The following is a 16,270-nucleotide window of genomic DNA, read 5'->3' as shown; positions in this document are numbered from 1 at the left end:
CTGCATGTGCCACACTGTTTTTTGCAGTGTTTTTCAGTTTGTTTGATGCTGGGACATCCTGCAAACCACATGTGCACCATAAACTACACGTGTGCTCATCTGGACGCACCCATAGGGTCCTATCTTTGGCACAAATTCAACAGCCTATTTTGTCAGTGGTTGTAAGGCACAAACTCTGGAAACTTCTGGAAACAGGACTCCTTTCCCAAAGCAACCAGCAATAGCCACACCTGACAGCACAGGCATAGGTCTAATCACTCCCTGCCACATCACCTCATCAGGTCTCGGGTGACACTAGCAGGTTCCTGACATCTTTTTAAAGATGATCCAACATTTCTCCTCCCCTCTCTGCCCAAAAATGCATTCTTCTGAATAATCAGACTAGAGCATTTTTCAGCCAAAATATGCAAGCACATTTTTCCGAGGAAAAAGGTGTCAGCATCCAATCTATATAGCTTATCTATATAGCAGCCTATCTATATAGCTATATCTGTAACTCTCTCTCTCACACATATATATATATATATATATGAAAACAGATGGGCTCTTTCTGCAAATACTGTTTATTTAGTTAAGAGCCCAATTTCCAATGAAGACAGTTTTGATGGAAATTTTTCAATTAGCTCTAACCTTCCTTCTGCTATGAAACTTGGACCGAATTCTCCTACTGCTGCCAGTTGCCACTGATTTTGTTGGTCCTGACAGCATAACCCTATAGCCATCCAGACCACTCTCTTGACCCAGTATGTGGAAAGTTAGAAAGGCCAGGAACTACATTAAAAGTCTGAAAATATCAGAGAGATGGCACATTCAGAGAACACAAACTGACTCCCCCTCAATCTTGCTGTGTCAGTCTAACAACAGAAATCAGAGCACAATCTTTTGCTTGCTGTCAGGTTTCCAAAGGGTTTTACTAACAACGTTTGTTTCTGCTTTGAAATTCATAAATACTGATCGGTTCTCCGTAGCATTCAATTTTAATCCTTACAATCTAATGCTTTAATTATGTAACTATTATTTCAACTATTTGTCTGCTTGTGTACCACATGTCCTCAAATAGGTCATGAACCTTTTTTCAGATTATGGAAAAATCTTGTCTTCTTCATTTTCTCTTCTGAACTGGTACAGCATGGGCTCACTATGGTTGAATGTTGGGCTCACTCTGGCTGAACACTCCTGGCTAGCATTATCAACCCTCTAGCTGCAGTACCAAAAGCTTCAGGTTTAGCCCTGTCACAAGCACTTCTGGAACTGGGAGCTGCTTTTATCTGAGCTTTTGGTGGTGCACCTGAAGAGCAAGTGATGCTGATGCATAGATTCTGTTCCATCCTCTATGGAGCCTAGAGGCCAGCAAGGCACCCAACAACTATTTCAGCATCTCCAGGCATCCCATTCTGGTGTGGAAATGAGTTTCCTTGCTTAAAACACACACCCACATATTAGAAGGCTAATTTTTGGAGAAAAGACGCATATGGTATATGAGTAAATATGGCAGTTTGGGGGGGGGAAGGGGGTTGGTACCTCCTTTCATCACAAAGGCACTTTACAACTGATATACGTGCAATATGAAGTGTAGTTTTCCTATGACCAGGATGACAGCTATTTATCAGCAAACATTAAACTATTTACACCAGTGGAAAAGGATTTTGAATATGAATGCCAAGACAAGGCCCCTGCTTTAATGGAAATATTTTCAAAACTTTTCATGAATTAATATGAAAAAAACAGAACTAGGGATAGGGACATAGGTGACTGGTAGGGTGTGCACGGGGGTGAATGTGCCCGCCCCAACAGGGCTGGTGCCCCCCCGACGGCTGATACTGATGCTATCGGTAGGGCTGGTGCCCCCTCCTGACAGGGCTGCCACCATCAGCAGCTTCTGTGGGTCCCCTCTAGATTCAGGAAGCACCAGTCACTCATGGATGGGGATTAGCAGAAGGCTGGAAATGAGGACAGTGTCAGGATGGAAGATGGGGAAGCCAAGACCTTGATCCTATGAACATTTTTTATGCACATGCATAAGTGAAAACAATGAGTCTGTTTGTATGTGCGTTTGCCAGGCTGGAGCTTAGAAATGTAGCCCTGAGAAAGGAAAAAATTCATGTGGTACATAGGCATCTTCATGAAAACTGTGCAGAGTTCTCTTAACTTGGTAGAGGTAGGAGGGCACCATGCACATAGAAATAGAGAAAATGGGGGTCATGAAAGCCCGGAGAGAGAATCTGTCAGGAGACAAGAGTTAAAGAAGAGTAATGAGAGCCTGGGCTGCAAGGAAATGAAAGTTTCCCAAACTGTGGCAGAGAACTGTGGCAGTTATGGGACACAAAGAAGGGCAGACATAGAGTAGGATCAGTATGTTTTGAAGTGATATATTGCAGAACCAGATTAGTACCATATTCAAAAATGCAAAGCACTCTAACAATAAGTAAAGGACCTCCCTACCTTGAATATATTCAGTTGTTGATTAATAGCGTCTGTTTCCATACCAACAGGACCTTGAGATTCTTCATGTTCTTCAGCGGTCCCAAGCAGACTTGAAAATTCTTCTAACTTACTGTAAAATGCTTCAACACGGCTAATAGTCCCCTCCACCTGTTCCTCTCTGGCTTTTGCTCTGTCTAGTAACTTATTGCATTGTTTACTTAAGGCCTCCAAATCCCTTTTTATACCAAGAAGATCAGGAGATGCTTCAGCTTCTGTGGCTAACATCATTTTACAGGTTTTATTGGCATTTTCATTACTTGTAATAAGGTCTTCCAACTTTTTCAGGAAATTTTTAATATCCTCTCTCTGTGACCTCAGTATATCTAGTTCTCTTCCTACTGGGGCCATACTATCGAGCTCATCATCAAACTCTGCAAACTGGGAAAACATCTCTCGGATACTGTTTTGGAAATGGCCAATTCCCTGAAGTTTGGTTTCTACGAATGAACACTTGTCTTCAACCTGCTGGCTAACTGTACTATATTCTTGTTCTAAAAATTCAGCTTGCAACAAGAGGTCAGAAACACCTGCTGAATCACAAGCGTCTACTACCAGCTCTTGGGCAAGTTTTTTTGCCAAGTCCACATGAGGCTTTAAAGCCTGAAGTGCTTTCTGCTGGGTCTGCAACACTGTCAAGTGTTTGTTACTGAAAACTTGGGGTCGAAGAGCATCATGAGCTTCCAGCTGCTCTTTGGCATTTTTAAGTTGTCTTTGGGTTTCCTTGGATGATTCTTGAAATTCTTTTAGTCTTTGTGCCATATTTTCCAAGGCTTCTCTCTTCTTTTGTAGCTGTTTTGTGACTGAGTCCACTTTTTGATTCAGTGCAGCATTCTCCTCTCTAATGCTTTCTTTATCTGTTTGGCTGGCATTGAGCAAACTATCAGCTGCATTATTTAATAATTCTACCATCCCGTGGTGTTTGTCCAAGTCCTTCTGCCAGGCCTTCACCTGAGCAATAGAGTTCTCTATTTCAACAGGATCTATAATCACTTTTACTCCAGATAAGTTGTTCTGGCACTCCTCTATCCAAGGCTGCAGTGTTTCTACGTGTTCTTTGTATTTGAGGGCCTTCTCTAGACAGTCTGTTAAATTATCTTCCCTTTCTTTTGATTGCTTATTCATTTCTTCCCAGTTACTTTTGAGCATGGCAAGGTGAGACTGCAACTCTGCCTTCTCAGCTCCTTGAGTCTTTTGTAGCAAACTTTCACCTTCTGTAACAATTTTTTCGTAAGAATTAATCTGATCGGATAGGGTCTTCTTGAAGTCTTTCTGTTCTTCAAGTAAAGACTGCAGAGTATCAAGCTTAGCTGACACAGGGGGGGCCTGGTTCTGATCCTCTTTCTTTTTGTCCATCCAGGCCTGAAAGTCCTTGGACATTTGCTGGAACTGATGAGAAGTGGCATATGCTGACTGAAGCTGCTGAACATGGTTTTCTGTAAGGCAAAACAATATGCAGGTTTGTTTTTACAAACAGCTACTGATCAGAATCATGGTGAGCCATTTCTAACTAAAGGAAAACTATTTTCCCCCAGGAATATATTTTTAGTTTTCTCAATTAATTTCATAACAGTTCATTCTTTACTACAGACTGCAACTAAAGGGAATACTCATTTTTCAGACAACAGCTGACAGGATAATAAAATGCCTCACTATCGAAAATAAACTCAAGAGGAGCAGATCTGAGAGGAGAGCTGAGCTGAACCATATTGGGGCAAGATCTGCAGAGCCCACAGCAACAAAGCTGCCCAGGAAGGCAATGCTCAGTCTTTGGAAGCCAAAACCAAAGCCAAGCCAAGCCAAAACAATCCCATATAGAAAAATAAGGCAAAGCATCTACTACACATCAAGTCTGCCAGTCTCAATGCACATCTGAAGCCCAGAGCAGGTGGGCCAGGCCTGAAGAGCACACACAATCATGTTTCTAGATTAAAACAGTCTAAGGCGAAAAGAAACCATTGTGTCATCCAGTGTGACCTTCTATAATATCACAGCCCCTTAATTTTCTCCTAGTTAGACCTCTTGAGCCAGTGACCTGTGCCTAACATATGATCTATTTTTAACTAATGTTCCGCAGAAAAATTAAACCCATTGTGATTATCTCATTTTGGGGTATCAAGTGAGTGGAACTGGAAAATAAAGGCAGAAATTAGACCTGCACTACAGTTTCAGTCCTCATCAAATGCAAAATTGACTGCTAAAGATTCAGGTAGCGTTTAACAATACATGGACTTGCTACAAGGTTAGGAACATTAGAAAATAGGGCAGGGAGCCCTCACGAGGTAATCTAGTTCAGCCCCCTCCTCAAGGCAGGATCATTCCAAAACCATTCAAGTGTCTGTCCAACCTGCTGCTAAAAATTTACAGCAGTGGACATTTCACTGCTGCTGGAGGTAACCTGCTCCAGTGCTTAACCACCCTCCTGGTCAAAAAGTTCCTTCAAATCTCCCATTTAAATTTCCCCTCCTGAAGCTGGAGGCCATTGCTCCTAGTCCTGTTCACTACAGTCACAGAGAAAAACCCATCTCCATCTACTCTATAAACACCCTTCAGAGAGGACTGTTAGAAGATGCCAGCTGAAGCCGCAAAAGTGCTGGATACAGCAGAAGAATCATTTCCCTTGATTTGCAAATGACACTCTTGTTAAAACAACCCAGTGGGCGCATCTACATGTGCAGTTTAATGTGCAGTAGCCTATTTTACTGGGCATTAAAGCAGCATGTAAAAACCTGTGCTATTATGCTAATACGCACATTAAGCGTCACCTAAAAAGAATGTGCTTTTACTACTAAGCATTAGCACAGCCTAATGTGCGTTAATTTAGTACCTCACATTGGAGGTACTAAATTTAATGTGCATTAGGAAAAGAGCATTAATGCACATGTAGACATACCCAGTATGACACTGGCCTTTTTTGCAACTCAAGCACACTATTAGCTCTTATTCAGGTTATATTCTACTGTAACACCCAGGTCCTTCTCCATAGTACTGTAGCCTAACTAATCATTCCCCAATCTGTATTTGTGCATGCAATTATTTCTAAGTGAAGGATTTTGCACTTGCACTTTGATTGTTATCTAGCTGACTGCAAACCATTTTTCCAGTTTATCCAGGTCATTTTAGTTCTACCCTCCGAAGTGCCTGCACCACCACCCAGTTTGGTGTCATCTGCAAACTGGCTACTCTCAAGCCCATCATCTAAATTAGTGATTTTCAATCTTTTTTTCATTTGCAGACCCCTAAAAATTTCAAATGGATGTAGGGACCCCTTTGAATTGTAAGTGTGGATATTCACATTCTTTTGATTGATCATACTCATCTTTCATGGACCTCTTAGACATAGTCTGTGGACCCCCAGCGGTCCACAGACCACATGCTGAAAGCCACTGGTCTAAATCATTAACTGAAGATATTAAACGATGCTGGATCGGAGGGCTGACTGGATCTTGGAGTTGGATCACTTTCAATTCAGTAAACACAAGATAAAATAAATTCAACTGTTATACTTTGTTTGATTCCCAAATTACCATTTTATTTTTTTTAATGCTTACCTGCTTTTTGCTCAATATCCTTAAATGGTCTTAAGATACCTTCCAATTGCCTAGTAAGTTCAGCTTTCAAGTATTCTTCTCCAACCAGTGCTGACAGTTCCTCACACAGAACTTGAGCCACTCTTATACTTTTCATTTCCTGTTCTATTTCCTGCTTCATTTCTCTAGCTATTTCCAACTGTTGTTTCACAGCATCAGGCTGTGTACTCAGAGCCAGGCTGCTGCTTAGCTTATTGTCCAAGACACTTAGCTTATCAGACAAGCTTCTCAGAAGATTTTGATATTCTGTGCTTTTGACAATGGCTTGGTCAATTCGGCCACATCTGCTACTCAGCTGTCCTGTTAGGCTGTCCCATTTTTGTGCCACAGCTGCTAGCTGCTTTTCCACAATTTCATGAGAAGGAGGGTGTTCGCCTGGTCTCTTCAGTATCCCCTGACCAGCTGTAGTTAACTGTTCATATTGAGACTTTCTGGTATCAAACTCTTTTAGGATAATCTGAGGTGACAGTAAGTAATGAGACATTAAGTTTAGGAGAGGATAGAAAGCAAAATATACTACCAACAGAACCAATGTGTTTTCTCTAGTTTTTCTACAGTTTAAAATAACAAATTTCTCAGTTCAAAAATTTCAGCTAATATATACATTGAAAAACAGGCAAATGGACTAGAAAAAATAGGTGAATGTGCTACATCTATGCTTGGCAGAATTTGATTTTTTTTATCATTTTGATTAATAATATCAATATTAATTTCAATATTTATTGATTTAAATTTTCAGGATTGTGAGAAATAAAGGGTGTGGGGGCAGAACATTTATTAATGACAGTACACTATTATTATAGTGGAACTAAACCACTCGCTGTGACAAAAATGACTACTGTAGGACTGGCACCAGTTGATCAACAGAGCTGCCATCATTTGTGGTTCTGCTCGCTTGAGCTCCCTCATCTGCTTTGTCATTTCTTTGTTTGCTACCAGTCCTCTGGGGTTTCTGGGAGTTGCAGTCCAAACTACAGTCAGCACAGTTCTGTAGGACTGCTTCCCCTGTCATCACACACTCCATCAGCCATCATTTTTCTTACGTCCCCTTGCTATAAATTTTGATTAATGATGGGGATATTTTTTTCGTTAGTCTGTGAATGTGAGGTGAAACTGACATTTTTCAACATTTACTGATAAAAATCAAATCCTGCCAAGCCTAACTATATCTCAGCATCAAATGGGATTCTGAATTCTATTACTATTTCTGTAATGAAGTAATAGTACTAAATAAAATAATCATTGTTTAGTTTCAAACAGTGCTTTCTTTCCCACTTTTGAAATCTGCTCTAGAACCTATCATCAAAGAAGGTGTATAGTGACATAATATTACAATGTGTTATTTTAGCACACAAAAAGCTGGATTAATTCACAGAAGTACTGAATGTGTACTGTAAGATTTATTAAAGTTTATATCTGCAGCTCTTAGTATTAATTGTTTTGGCAATAAGTCATAATACTTAGAGAAGAAGGCACAAAAGTGATGGTATTATTTGACAGAAAGTTCCAATCCTTTCCTTTTTAAGTCATGTCAGGCTTAACATTTAAGGACTGGTAAGTGATACTGGATACCTTCATGCTGGCTGTCTAGATTTTTAAATTAAAGTTGTTACAAACTAATCTTAACTCGTTTTCACAAAAGTACTACAACACAGTTCATTTTTAAACTCTTTCCTTTAAGCATTCTGGTAACTTACATGGAAATGACAGTTTCAATCATATTTTATAAAAAATAGGATAATATCTCGTTGCAATTTAGATTCAGTGGCAGTAATAGAATGTTTAGAATTAAAATTCCTAGCTTCTGCTATTTTGTCTGCTCTAACATTAGTTTCTTTTTCCTGTTATACACATTCCCATTACACTCTGTTTCTATAACTAAAGCACTCCCGTTTTTTCCTATACTCTCTTGCTTCTTTCTTTCATGTTCGATAACCCATAACCTCCTTTTTCCAGTCCTGCATTTTACTTGTTTTTTTGATTGTTACTACCTACAGGACTGATCAAATAGGTAAAAACCTGAAAGGAGCATTTCCTATCTAAATGGTATGGGTTGTATATGAAAACAAATCACAAAATGTAATTAGCTACTCACACACTTAAATTAATAAAACTTCAAAGGACCATTTTCAGCAGAGTTAGAACATAACACAGCATGGTCAAAATGCAGCCCTTTATGTGAGGCTCAGTATGATCAGGTATCACCCTTAGGGTAAGTTCTGCACTTTGATCTCTCATTGGTCTCTTGCTTTGTTTTGCCATCAGTGTGGCCATTTCAAATAGGAACGATATGAGTTATAATGTGTACTACTAAATCAGTGCAACTGTGCTGTACACTAACTTCAAATCAAAAGCATGTTAGCAAAGGGAAAAGAAAAAATTATTCTTTTGAATAATGTTTGTTGACAACTAATACTCACCTGGACCTGCTGCTTTTGTGTGTTCAGCATATTTGGGTCAATTGAAAGTGGTCCAAGCACACTGACCATTAGTTCCTTCTCTATAAGCCAGTGCTTTAACTGTTCTTCTGCTGTTTGGAACTGGGTCAGGTAATTTGAAGACTCTTCCAACTTTTGTTGTCTCTCAGCTGTAACTTGATTGAGTTCTTTCCATTTGGAATCTTATCAGAAAATAATGATAACTTTAACAACGTATTGCAAATATGTTCTAGCAGAGGGGCTATGAATATAAGATTGTATATAAAATATAATCAGATGTCCAGAATAACCCAAACAGGCACTTTGCATATTAGCGCCAGATGCTTTTTTGCAAAGACTCAGTATATACAGTGTATTTACATCTTCCCCTGTAAAGTACACCCTGAATCTGTACCTGAATACAAAACCTGACAAGTATCCTGTCTCCAACTGTGGCAAGCATGGTTGCTTCAGAGGGAGAGCATATGAACAGGACTTATTTAGAGTGATCTAGACTTAAAGATGCCAGACGATGCATCTCATTCTGTTCTATTTAATAGCTATTAATAAATATATTCTATGTAATAGCTATTAATAAACCTATTAGCCATTAATTTGTCTAATTCCTTTTTGAACTTGGCTCTAATATATACCTCTACAACCTTCTGTGGTAATGAGTTCCGCAAGTTAACTATGCGCTGCATAATAAAAGTACTTTCTCTGCTGGTTTCCCCCTGCTAATTTCTCCTGCTAATATAAAACTGTGCATCTCCACTATCACTAATATGCACAGTCCTGTGTTACATTAAGAATTGTTAATACCTCCTCTAGCATCTCATTCTTTGTTTCAAATGCCTGCCAGTCTAGCATGCTTTGTCTGCTCCCATATGTAATTCCTATTCCTTTCCAACTTGCATTTTTCTGTGTAGCCCTGTATAGTTTTTATGTTCTCTCCTTCCTTGTGATTATCTGCCTCTTTCTATGCTTCCTCATTTGGCTCTAATACTTTGCTACATTATCCTGTTTCTTGGATTTTGTCTATGATCTTCATGTCCTTGCAAAGTCCCTTCTTTCAGGTTTCCCTTCTTTCAGCCCCTTTGGTCTGTAATAACTTTAATCCACACGCATGCTGTGTATTTCTCTCTATGGTCGGCTCGTGCTGCTCCAATTCTCTCCGAGACCTCATATAGATCTTAAGAGTTTTTTGAGCTCCTTCACAGAAGTCAGATTGGGGAAAAATGACCAGTTTTAAAATAACTCTGATGTAATTATGGAAATGTCTATTAAAATCAAGGAGCGCTAGCATACAAAACTTTATTTTTAAATATGAGCAACCCAGTAGGCAAATATTTTTAAAAACTATGAAAGTTACATGGTACACAAGCTCAATAGCTGTTGTCCAAACAAGGCCATTTTCATTTTTTAGCCTAATTTAAGAAGTCTGCTTTAGAAAATGGCAAGGTGCCACTAAAAACCACACATGGCAAAAGCCCACTAGTGCATGGAAAAAAGCATGGAAAAAAAATTAAAAACAGCTCCAAGTCCTCTTTATATCACACTACGATTTGAACTAACTTAATTTGTTTTCATTGTATTTTGTTAAAGAAACACCCAGGACAACAAGCTTCAGTCTCACAGTGTCCAAAAAAGATACATTATAAAGATCTTTAAATCAGAGTCTTGAATTATGCTCTCCTTTGCACTAATAACAATCTAAATGAGATCACTCACTTTTACAGAATTACTCCAGATTTACCTTTTTGTGAGGAAGTGGAAATTTCCCAGGGTTTAAGAAGAAAAAAAGTAAGCTATTTCAAAACTGGTGATTGTTGGCATGATGGAAAAATAGCAATATCACAATCAGTCTGAGCTTTAGTTGAGAGCACTATAGTACCTATTTTATCCAACATCTGTTTCCATCTGGGTGCTTCAGGAGAGTCCGGGTTCTTTTCCAACAGCTCTGTCACTTTGTCCTTCAGCTCCTGTACTTTATTCTCACTTTGCTTCAATTCTGTTTCAAATTGCTACAAAGCCATCAAACAATACACTTAAGCATTAAACCAAGAATAGTGTACAGATTTTTTAATTCCATAATGTTTTGCCAACAAACACAAACATTATCCTAATAAATATCTAGCACTATTGTAGTGGGTTTTTAACTGGAGATCTCAAAGCACATTATGAAGGTTCATCAGACATAAAGCAGCAGAGATTGTATTATTCAGAAATCAAAGTAACAGTGCCTCACTGCATAAGCAATAAACCTGGAAAAATTAATTCCTGTAACAAGAGCCACCAGGTCTAATGGCAGAAACTTCCTAGCCTGAACTTGTCCCACTCCCCTACTGAAAAAGAAAACTTCAGAGGAGTTCTCCCCTATGGCAGCTGGACACATTTACTAGCAGGAGAGGAGGTTTCTAGTCTGAATATTCTAAAATAATCATACTGATGCTTATACTGATAAATTTTGTTCATCTGAATGCACTTAAAGGAAAAGTTATACAATGAGGGATTTATATTAATAGGAATTGGGTCCAAAACAGTTAGTGGCTACATTTAAGGTTATGTTGTGAGCCTTATTCTTCCTATTACTCACACACTTAATGCTATATCAGCATAGATTTTACATTCAAACTGGCCAGGGGTTGTTAAAGAATTAAAAAGATAAAATATATTCATGCTTCTGTTACTACAAGGCGAAGTCAGAAGACAACCTGTTTTCAGTCCAGTTAGGTTCTGATCTAAAACATGGACATCAATGAAAAACTCCTGGCTAACATTCTGTATGTGAAAGTGTAAACTACTGGAAGCAAATATAGACCCAGACCCTGGGTTCTTTTCCTTTTTTGGTTGGGAAGGGTGAGGGGTGGGGATGAGCATTCAGCATAAAACAACTAAGAAACATTTTTGCCTTAAACTAAGTTGTAAGTCAGTGAAAGAACTTTAGGTCAATTTGGAAGAAAACCAGGTCATACATAGTAAAGTTTAATCTACAATACTGTAAAGTTTAATATTTAATATTGATCAACAAATTTTGACAAAGTTCACTCACTGGGAAAGTTCTGTCTTGATTTATCCCAGGAGGATAAAGGACGAAGAATGTTCACAGTTGTAGGTGAAGAAAGCATTTTGCCTTTCAATAGCTGTATGCACCTACAGGGTTCATCTCCTGATAAACATGAACCTCTGCACAACCAGTACCATACCTAGACTCCTGGTAGCCCCAGAAGAATTTTTAGTATCAGGTCCTCCTTTACCAGGCATAATGATAATAATAATCGGACAACAGGGAAAAAAAAATACCATTTTCGGGTCCCCTTTCTGTCTGGGCCCCAGGCGGCCATGCAGTTCACCCATGCCTGTGTCCAGCTCTGTATACAATGGTTCCTGTCATCACTGAAATGCTGCTGTGGTGTTTCTCACATGACAACTGAATTGTGGGTGGAGTAACTAACTTAACAAGCATGACCTAGCTGCTGAGGGGATACTGATGTCTTAGAATAGGATGTAAACCTCTGCAGCTGCAGCCTGGGAGGTCTGTAGAGTTTCAACAGCCCAGCAGCTGCAGAAAATGTCCTGATAGATAGAGCCTTTCAAGTGTTGCATGCAATTCAATAAATAACTCAGAATCAATCTGGATATCAGTGCACAATCAATGCACCCTCATCTACTTAAACTGGCAGTCAAAGTTATTCTGAAATGAGCAATTCCTTCTCTTTGTATACATTACATCTTTTATAATATATATATACAGATTGCCAGAGCTGTTGTCCTTGAATGCCACATTTATGGGGCTTGCTGGGGAAAAAACATTCTCTGCATACAGTACTAATATAGGACTGTACTATATCAGTTATTAGGCAGAACTCCCTCAGTGATTTCAATTGGGAGTTCTGTTTAAAATGTATATGAGTCTTAATAGCTTTATTCACATGCACAGAGTACCTTATGTTGCTCTACTTGTGTTTTAACAGCTTCACTATCAGTGGGAGCTGCTTCCCAGCCTGCTGCAGTCTTATCCATTTTTTGTAACCACTGCATCACTGAGTTTGATTCCTCTTGAATACTTTGCATCTTTGAAAGCATGCTCTCCAGTTCTGAAACTTTTTCTTTCAATAAGACTCCCAAGTCTTCATAACTGTGATTTGCATCCAACATAGCTTGTTGAACAGTTGTTAATTCTGAAAGAAGGAAATATGTCTACGTTAAAATACAGCCCAAGACCAACTTCCCTCCAGAACTCGCTCACAATTCTTCAGCCCACTTCCAAATCCTCCTGGCAATCTGACAGCCCACCTTTCTCCATACCTCACTTGATACTTGAAAGCTATCTTCTCCCCACTTCTATGAACAGCCCCATGGCCTCCACCCCACATGGTCCTTTTGCCAGGCATGCTGTAGAGACACCTGCACTAGTTCTGCATACATGACTCTTGAATGGAAGCAGCATGGCCAAACAGGAGAGGGGCTGTACATGGATTGAATAGTTTTGCTCTTTCCTGGCTGGGAAATGCCACATGTGGAACACACTGGCTTCTTAGCACAATACTGGCTGATGTGAGAGGAACATTTTTCTAACCCCTTCCTGGATCAGCCTTTGTGGTTCCTCATCCCCAAGTGCCTCTAAAAATCCCTATCCTCATCTTCTAGAGACTGTTCCATGCAAATCCCAGACAGATCAGTTAAATTTAATTGTTCTAGCTGACATTAGCATTTATTTTCTATGAGGTTTATTTAGTAACTATTCACCTTTATTGGTCGGGAAATCCTGAATACCTGCAGCTTCTCCTTCACCATTTAATATTGTTCCACCTGCAGGTGAGAGACCACAGTGATCACAGGAGCTGAAATTTTATTTCTCCAATATTCATTAATATTGAGGCCTTTTTCCACCCAAATCTCAGAATCATAATTCTTTTAAAGATACAGAATGCTGGTGTCAAACACAGCATAAGATATTGTTGTTATGACTCATATATTTAATATAGGATATACTATATAATATTGAAATGCCATCTAATATCCTCTACATGGCACACTTCGTATACATATTTTTGATTTACCAGTAGTTTGTTTCATACATTTTATGATGGTACACACTACTTCTTATCAGAGAATGTATCTCATAAGCATGTCTGAACCCTATATATGCAGTCCTATTGAAACCAGAGGGATTACGTGTTCAAGGATAGATTCTGACATGTTTGGTGACACCGAGTGTATCTACACATGTGCTTTACTATAGAATTGACTAATTAGCACCACTGTAAAGCATCGCCATCTGCATGTATGGCAGTATTAGGGTGCAGTAAATTAACTAACTCTGCCATCTGATAGTACTGTTGGGGACAGTGGAGTACTTAATTCCACTGAAACACAAATGTAGATAGTGACAGAGGCTGGCTGGGGCACAAGGGTGCTAAAGTGCAGGGGCTGCCTACTGTCTAGCCTAACACTTTAGCACTGTCATGCCCCAGCCAACCCCACCACCACCCACCACTGCTACCCAGAGCCTGGCTGAAACTTCTGCGGTCCTGAGCGCACATGTAAATGTTGTGCCTGGGAACAGCTGATTCAGGTGCGAACAATGCCAATGTATCACGTCACCTTAATGGCATGCGTAGATGCACCCACTGGGTAGCACTTTACTCTGCAAACTTCCAACAAAGCAAGTCACTTTAAATCTGGCTGTCAGTCAGATCTTACTTGTGATCAAGTGTTGAACAACTGGATTTGCAATAAAGACCATGTTGTAAAGCCCTTACTATTATGGAAAAACAGCTATTCACACAGGTAACCCTACTCATTTCAGTGGGATCATTCAGTGAACTGTTTCAATAAGATTAGGAGTTTAACTATGATATGTCTGTTTTCCACAACCCCAGTGTAAGTGCATAATCACTGAGCTAAGAAAGAGGGTAAGATTCACCCCCAGCCTCTATGTATATAGAATACTCCAAGGAGATTAACTAATGGAGCAGAATTAATGGTTGCCTTGGAGAAGGCTCTGTATTCATCCTTCACCACCAGCTGGAAATTGACTACCATAGGGGTGGCAGCTGGGGGATGGTGGGAAAAAGTAGTTCAGGGAGAAAAACTGGTAACTGCTATAAATAAGATGCTCTGTTGCCTGGAGAACTGTCAAACCAATGTCAAAATTCCTATCAAAGAGCAAGATCAAACAATACATTTTTACTACTCAGAATAAAACAAACAAGAAGAAAATAATTGCTCAACCACTCTTAGAAATAGGTTCTTGACTCTTCCCCTCCCTACTTGCAACTCAGACTCAGAGAGTCTTCTTGTAAAGGAGACTCTGCATTTGCAATTATTCATGCACACAGTACTGCATTTGTATGATAAGGACAGACATTGCAATACCGGAGAAATACAGCTGCTGCTTGCTGACTGTGTATTAATTTGGATGTTTAAGAAGAGAGGCAAGGTGTAACCTTCACAGGTTTTTATATCTGCACCCCTATAATGGTGGTTAAAACCAGATGCAACTACAATGACTTTCAGCAAAGAGAAGTGTGAAAAATATGCTTTACTCTTAGTAAATATTTGCCCTCAAAATAATATGCATTCTCCCACCATCTTTTGTAGATGAGCACTGGAGATCAACAGGTTTGAACCTCATTGGATCATATAGGAAGAAGTAAGCTCAGCAGCCTTGCTTAAATTTTAGATGTCCGTCTCCAGGACCAGAATTGATAAATCTTAGAGGCCTAAATTCCTTATTCACTCAATAGAAAAAATTAAATACCTAGAAAAGGGAGTTGGAGGATGCTTTAACCAACTAAGGGGAAGTGCTGAAGAAAGGGGTATCAGTCAAATCTGGCCTTTCTTCTGGGTTTAAGATTCCATAGGAAGTCCTTTGTTAAACTTCTTTATAAGACTGGATTCAAGGACCCAAATTCACTCCTGAATTTAGGCTCCTAAATCATCCCTTCAGGATAAGGACTTGATTCACTCCTTCCTTTTAAAATGCGAGTGGTGGGTGAAGCAGTTGTCCCCAGTCTTATATCATAGTGTAATAGTTAGAGCACTTCCTCAGAAAATGGGAGACCTCAGTTTTAGACTTTCAGACTAGGGATTTCAAAACTATTTCTTCCTACTCTTAACCAGCTAATCTGTATGAGGGCACCCTTTACACTTACTATTGTAATTGTGCAGTCAAGAAAGTAAGATTTGTGGGCCTAGAAGAAGAGTAAGGTAGAAGAAGCCTGACTGTAGCTCAATGCTGAGTGAATTCCCTGGAAGGGAAATACTGGGTTCTGGTCTCTGCACTTTGCATTAAAGAGTCACTAGATAAAAAACAGAAATAGTGTTGGGAGCAGGCATCTGAACCCAGGAGTTAGTTTCTTTGAAACACAAAGACTAGTTTAAGTGATTAGAAAATCAGTTTAAACTTGTAACAGAACAGAAGTTCAGTGCACATAAATTACTTTCAAAATGGCCAAAACCAGTTTAAGATCAACCTGGATGAATGTAGTATCAGACTTAACTGATTTCGGTCAAACTGGTTTGTGGAACTTCTGCTCCAGATCCCCTCCCAATTCATGTTAACTCACAGTCCCTCAGCATCCCAGGATGCTTTTCAGCCCTGGGCTGTGCTGTCAGCTTCAGCAGACCAGTTCCACCCCCAGCTGTCAGAGGGTTGAGGCAGTAAAGCCTCTACTCCCCAACCTGCTTCCTGCCTGTCAGCCCAGCAGGGCAGGAAGCAGAGGAACAGATCCCTCAGGGCCACCTAGCCCTGGTCATTAAAGCAAAAGGGAGGAA

The 16,270-nt window shown here is 39.6% G+C and overlaps 1 protein-coding gene across 13 annotated transcripts in view; it reads right to left on the bottom strand.

The window, feature by feature from the left end:
* DST (dystonin) overlaps window positions 1–16,270 on the bottom strand; it is a 569,390-nt gene that overhangs the window by 116,538 nt on the left and 436,582 nt on the right. For all 13 annotated transcript variants that reach the window (XM_019520527.1, XM_019520528.1, XM_019520523.1 and 10 more), the window contains 6 exons: window positions 13,238–13,300; window positions 12,434–12,669; window positions 10,383–10,512; window positions 8,492–8,691; window positions 6,033–6,528; window positions 2,443–3,917 (listed from right to left, as the gene is read on the bottom strand). In XM_019520527.1, the coding sequence (XP_019376072.1) occupies window positions 2,443–3,917; window positions 6,033–6,528; window positions 8,492–8,691; window positions 10,383–10,512; window positions 12,434–12,669; window positions 13,238–13,300 (2,600 nt within the window). The remainder of the gene's footprint in view (window positions 1–2,442; window positions 3,918–6,032; window positions 6,529–8,491; window positions 8,692–10,382; window positions 10,513–12,433; window positions 12,670–13,237; window positions 13,301–16,270) is intronic.

The sequence above is a fragment of the Gavialis gangeticus genome, unplaced genomic scaffold (assembly GCF_001723915.1).
Source record: "Gavialis gangeticus isolate Ggan-Ray unplaced genomic scaffold, GavGan_comp1, whole genome shotgun sequence".
Classification (NCBI taxonomy): Eukaryota; Metazoa; Chordata; order Crocodylia; family Gavialidae; genus Gavialis; species Gavialis gangeticus.
This window is presented reverse-complemented; position numbering and strand designations above follow the sequence as displayed.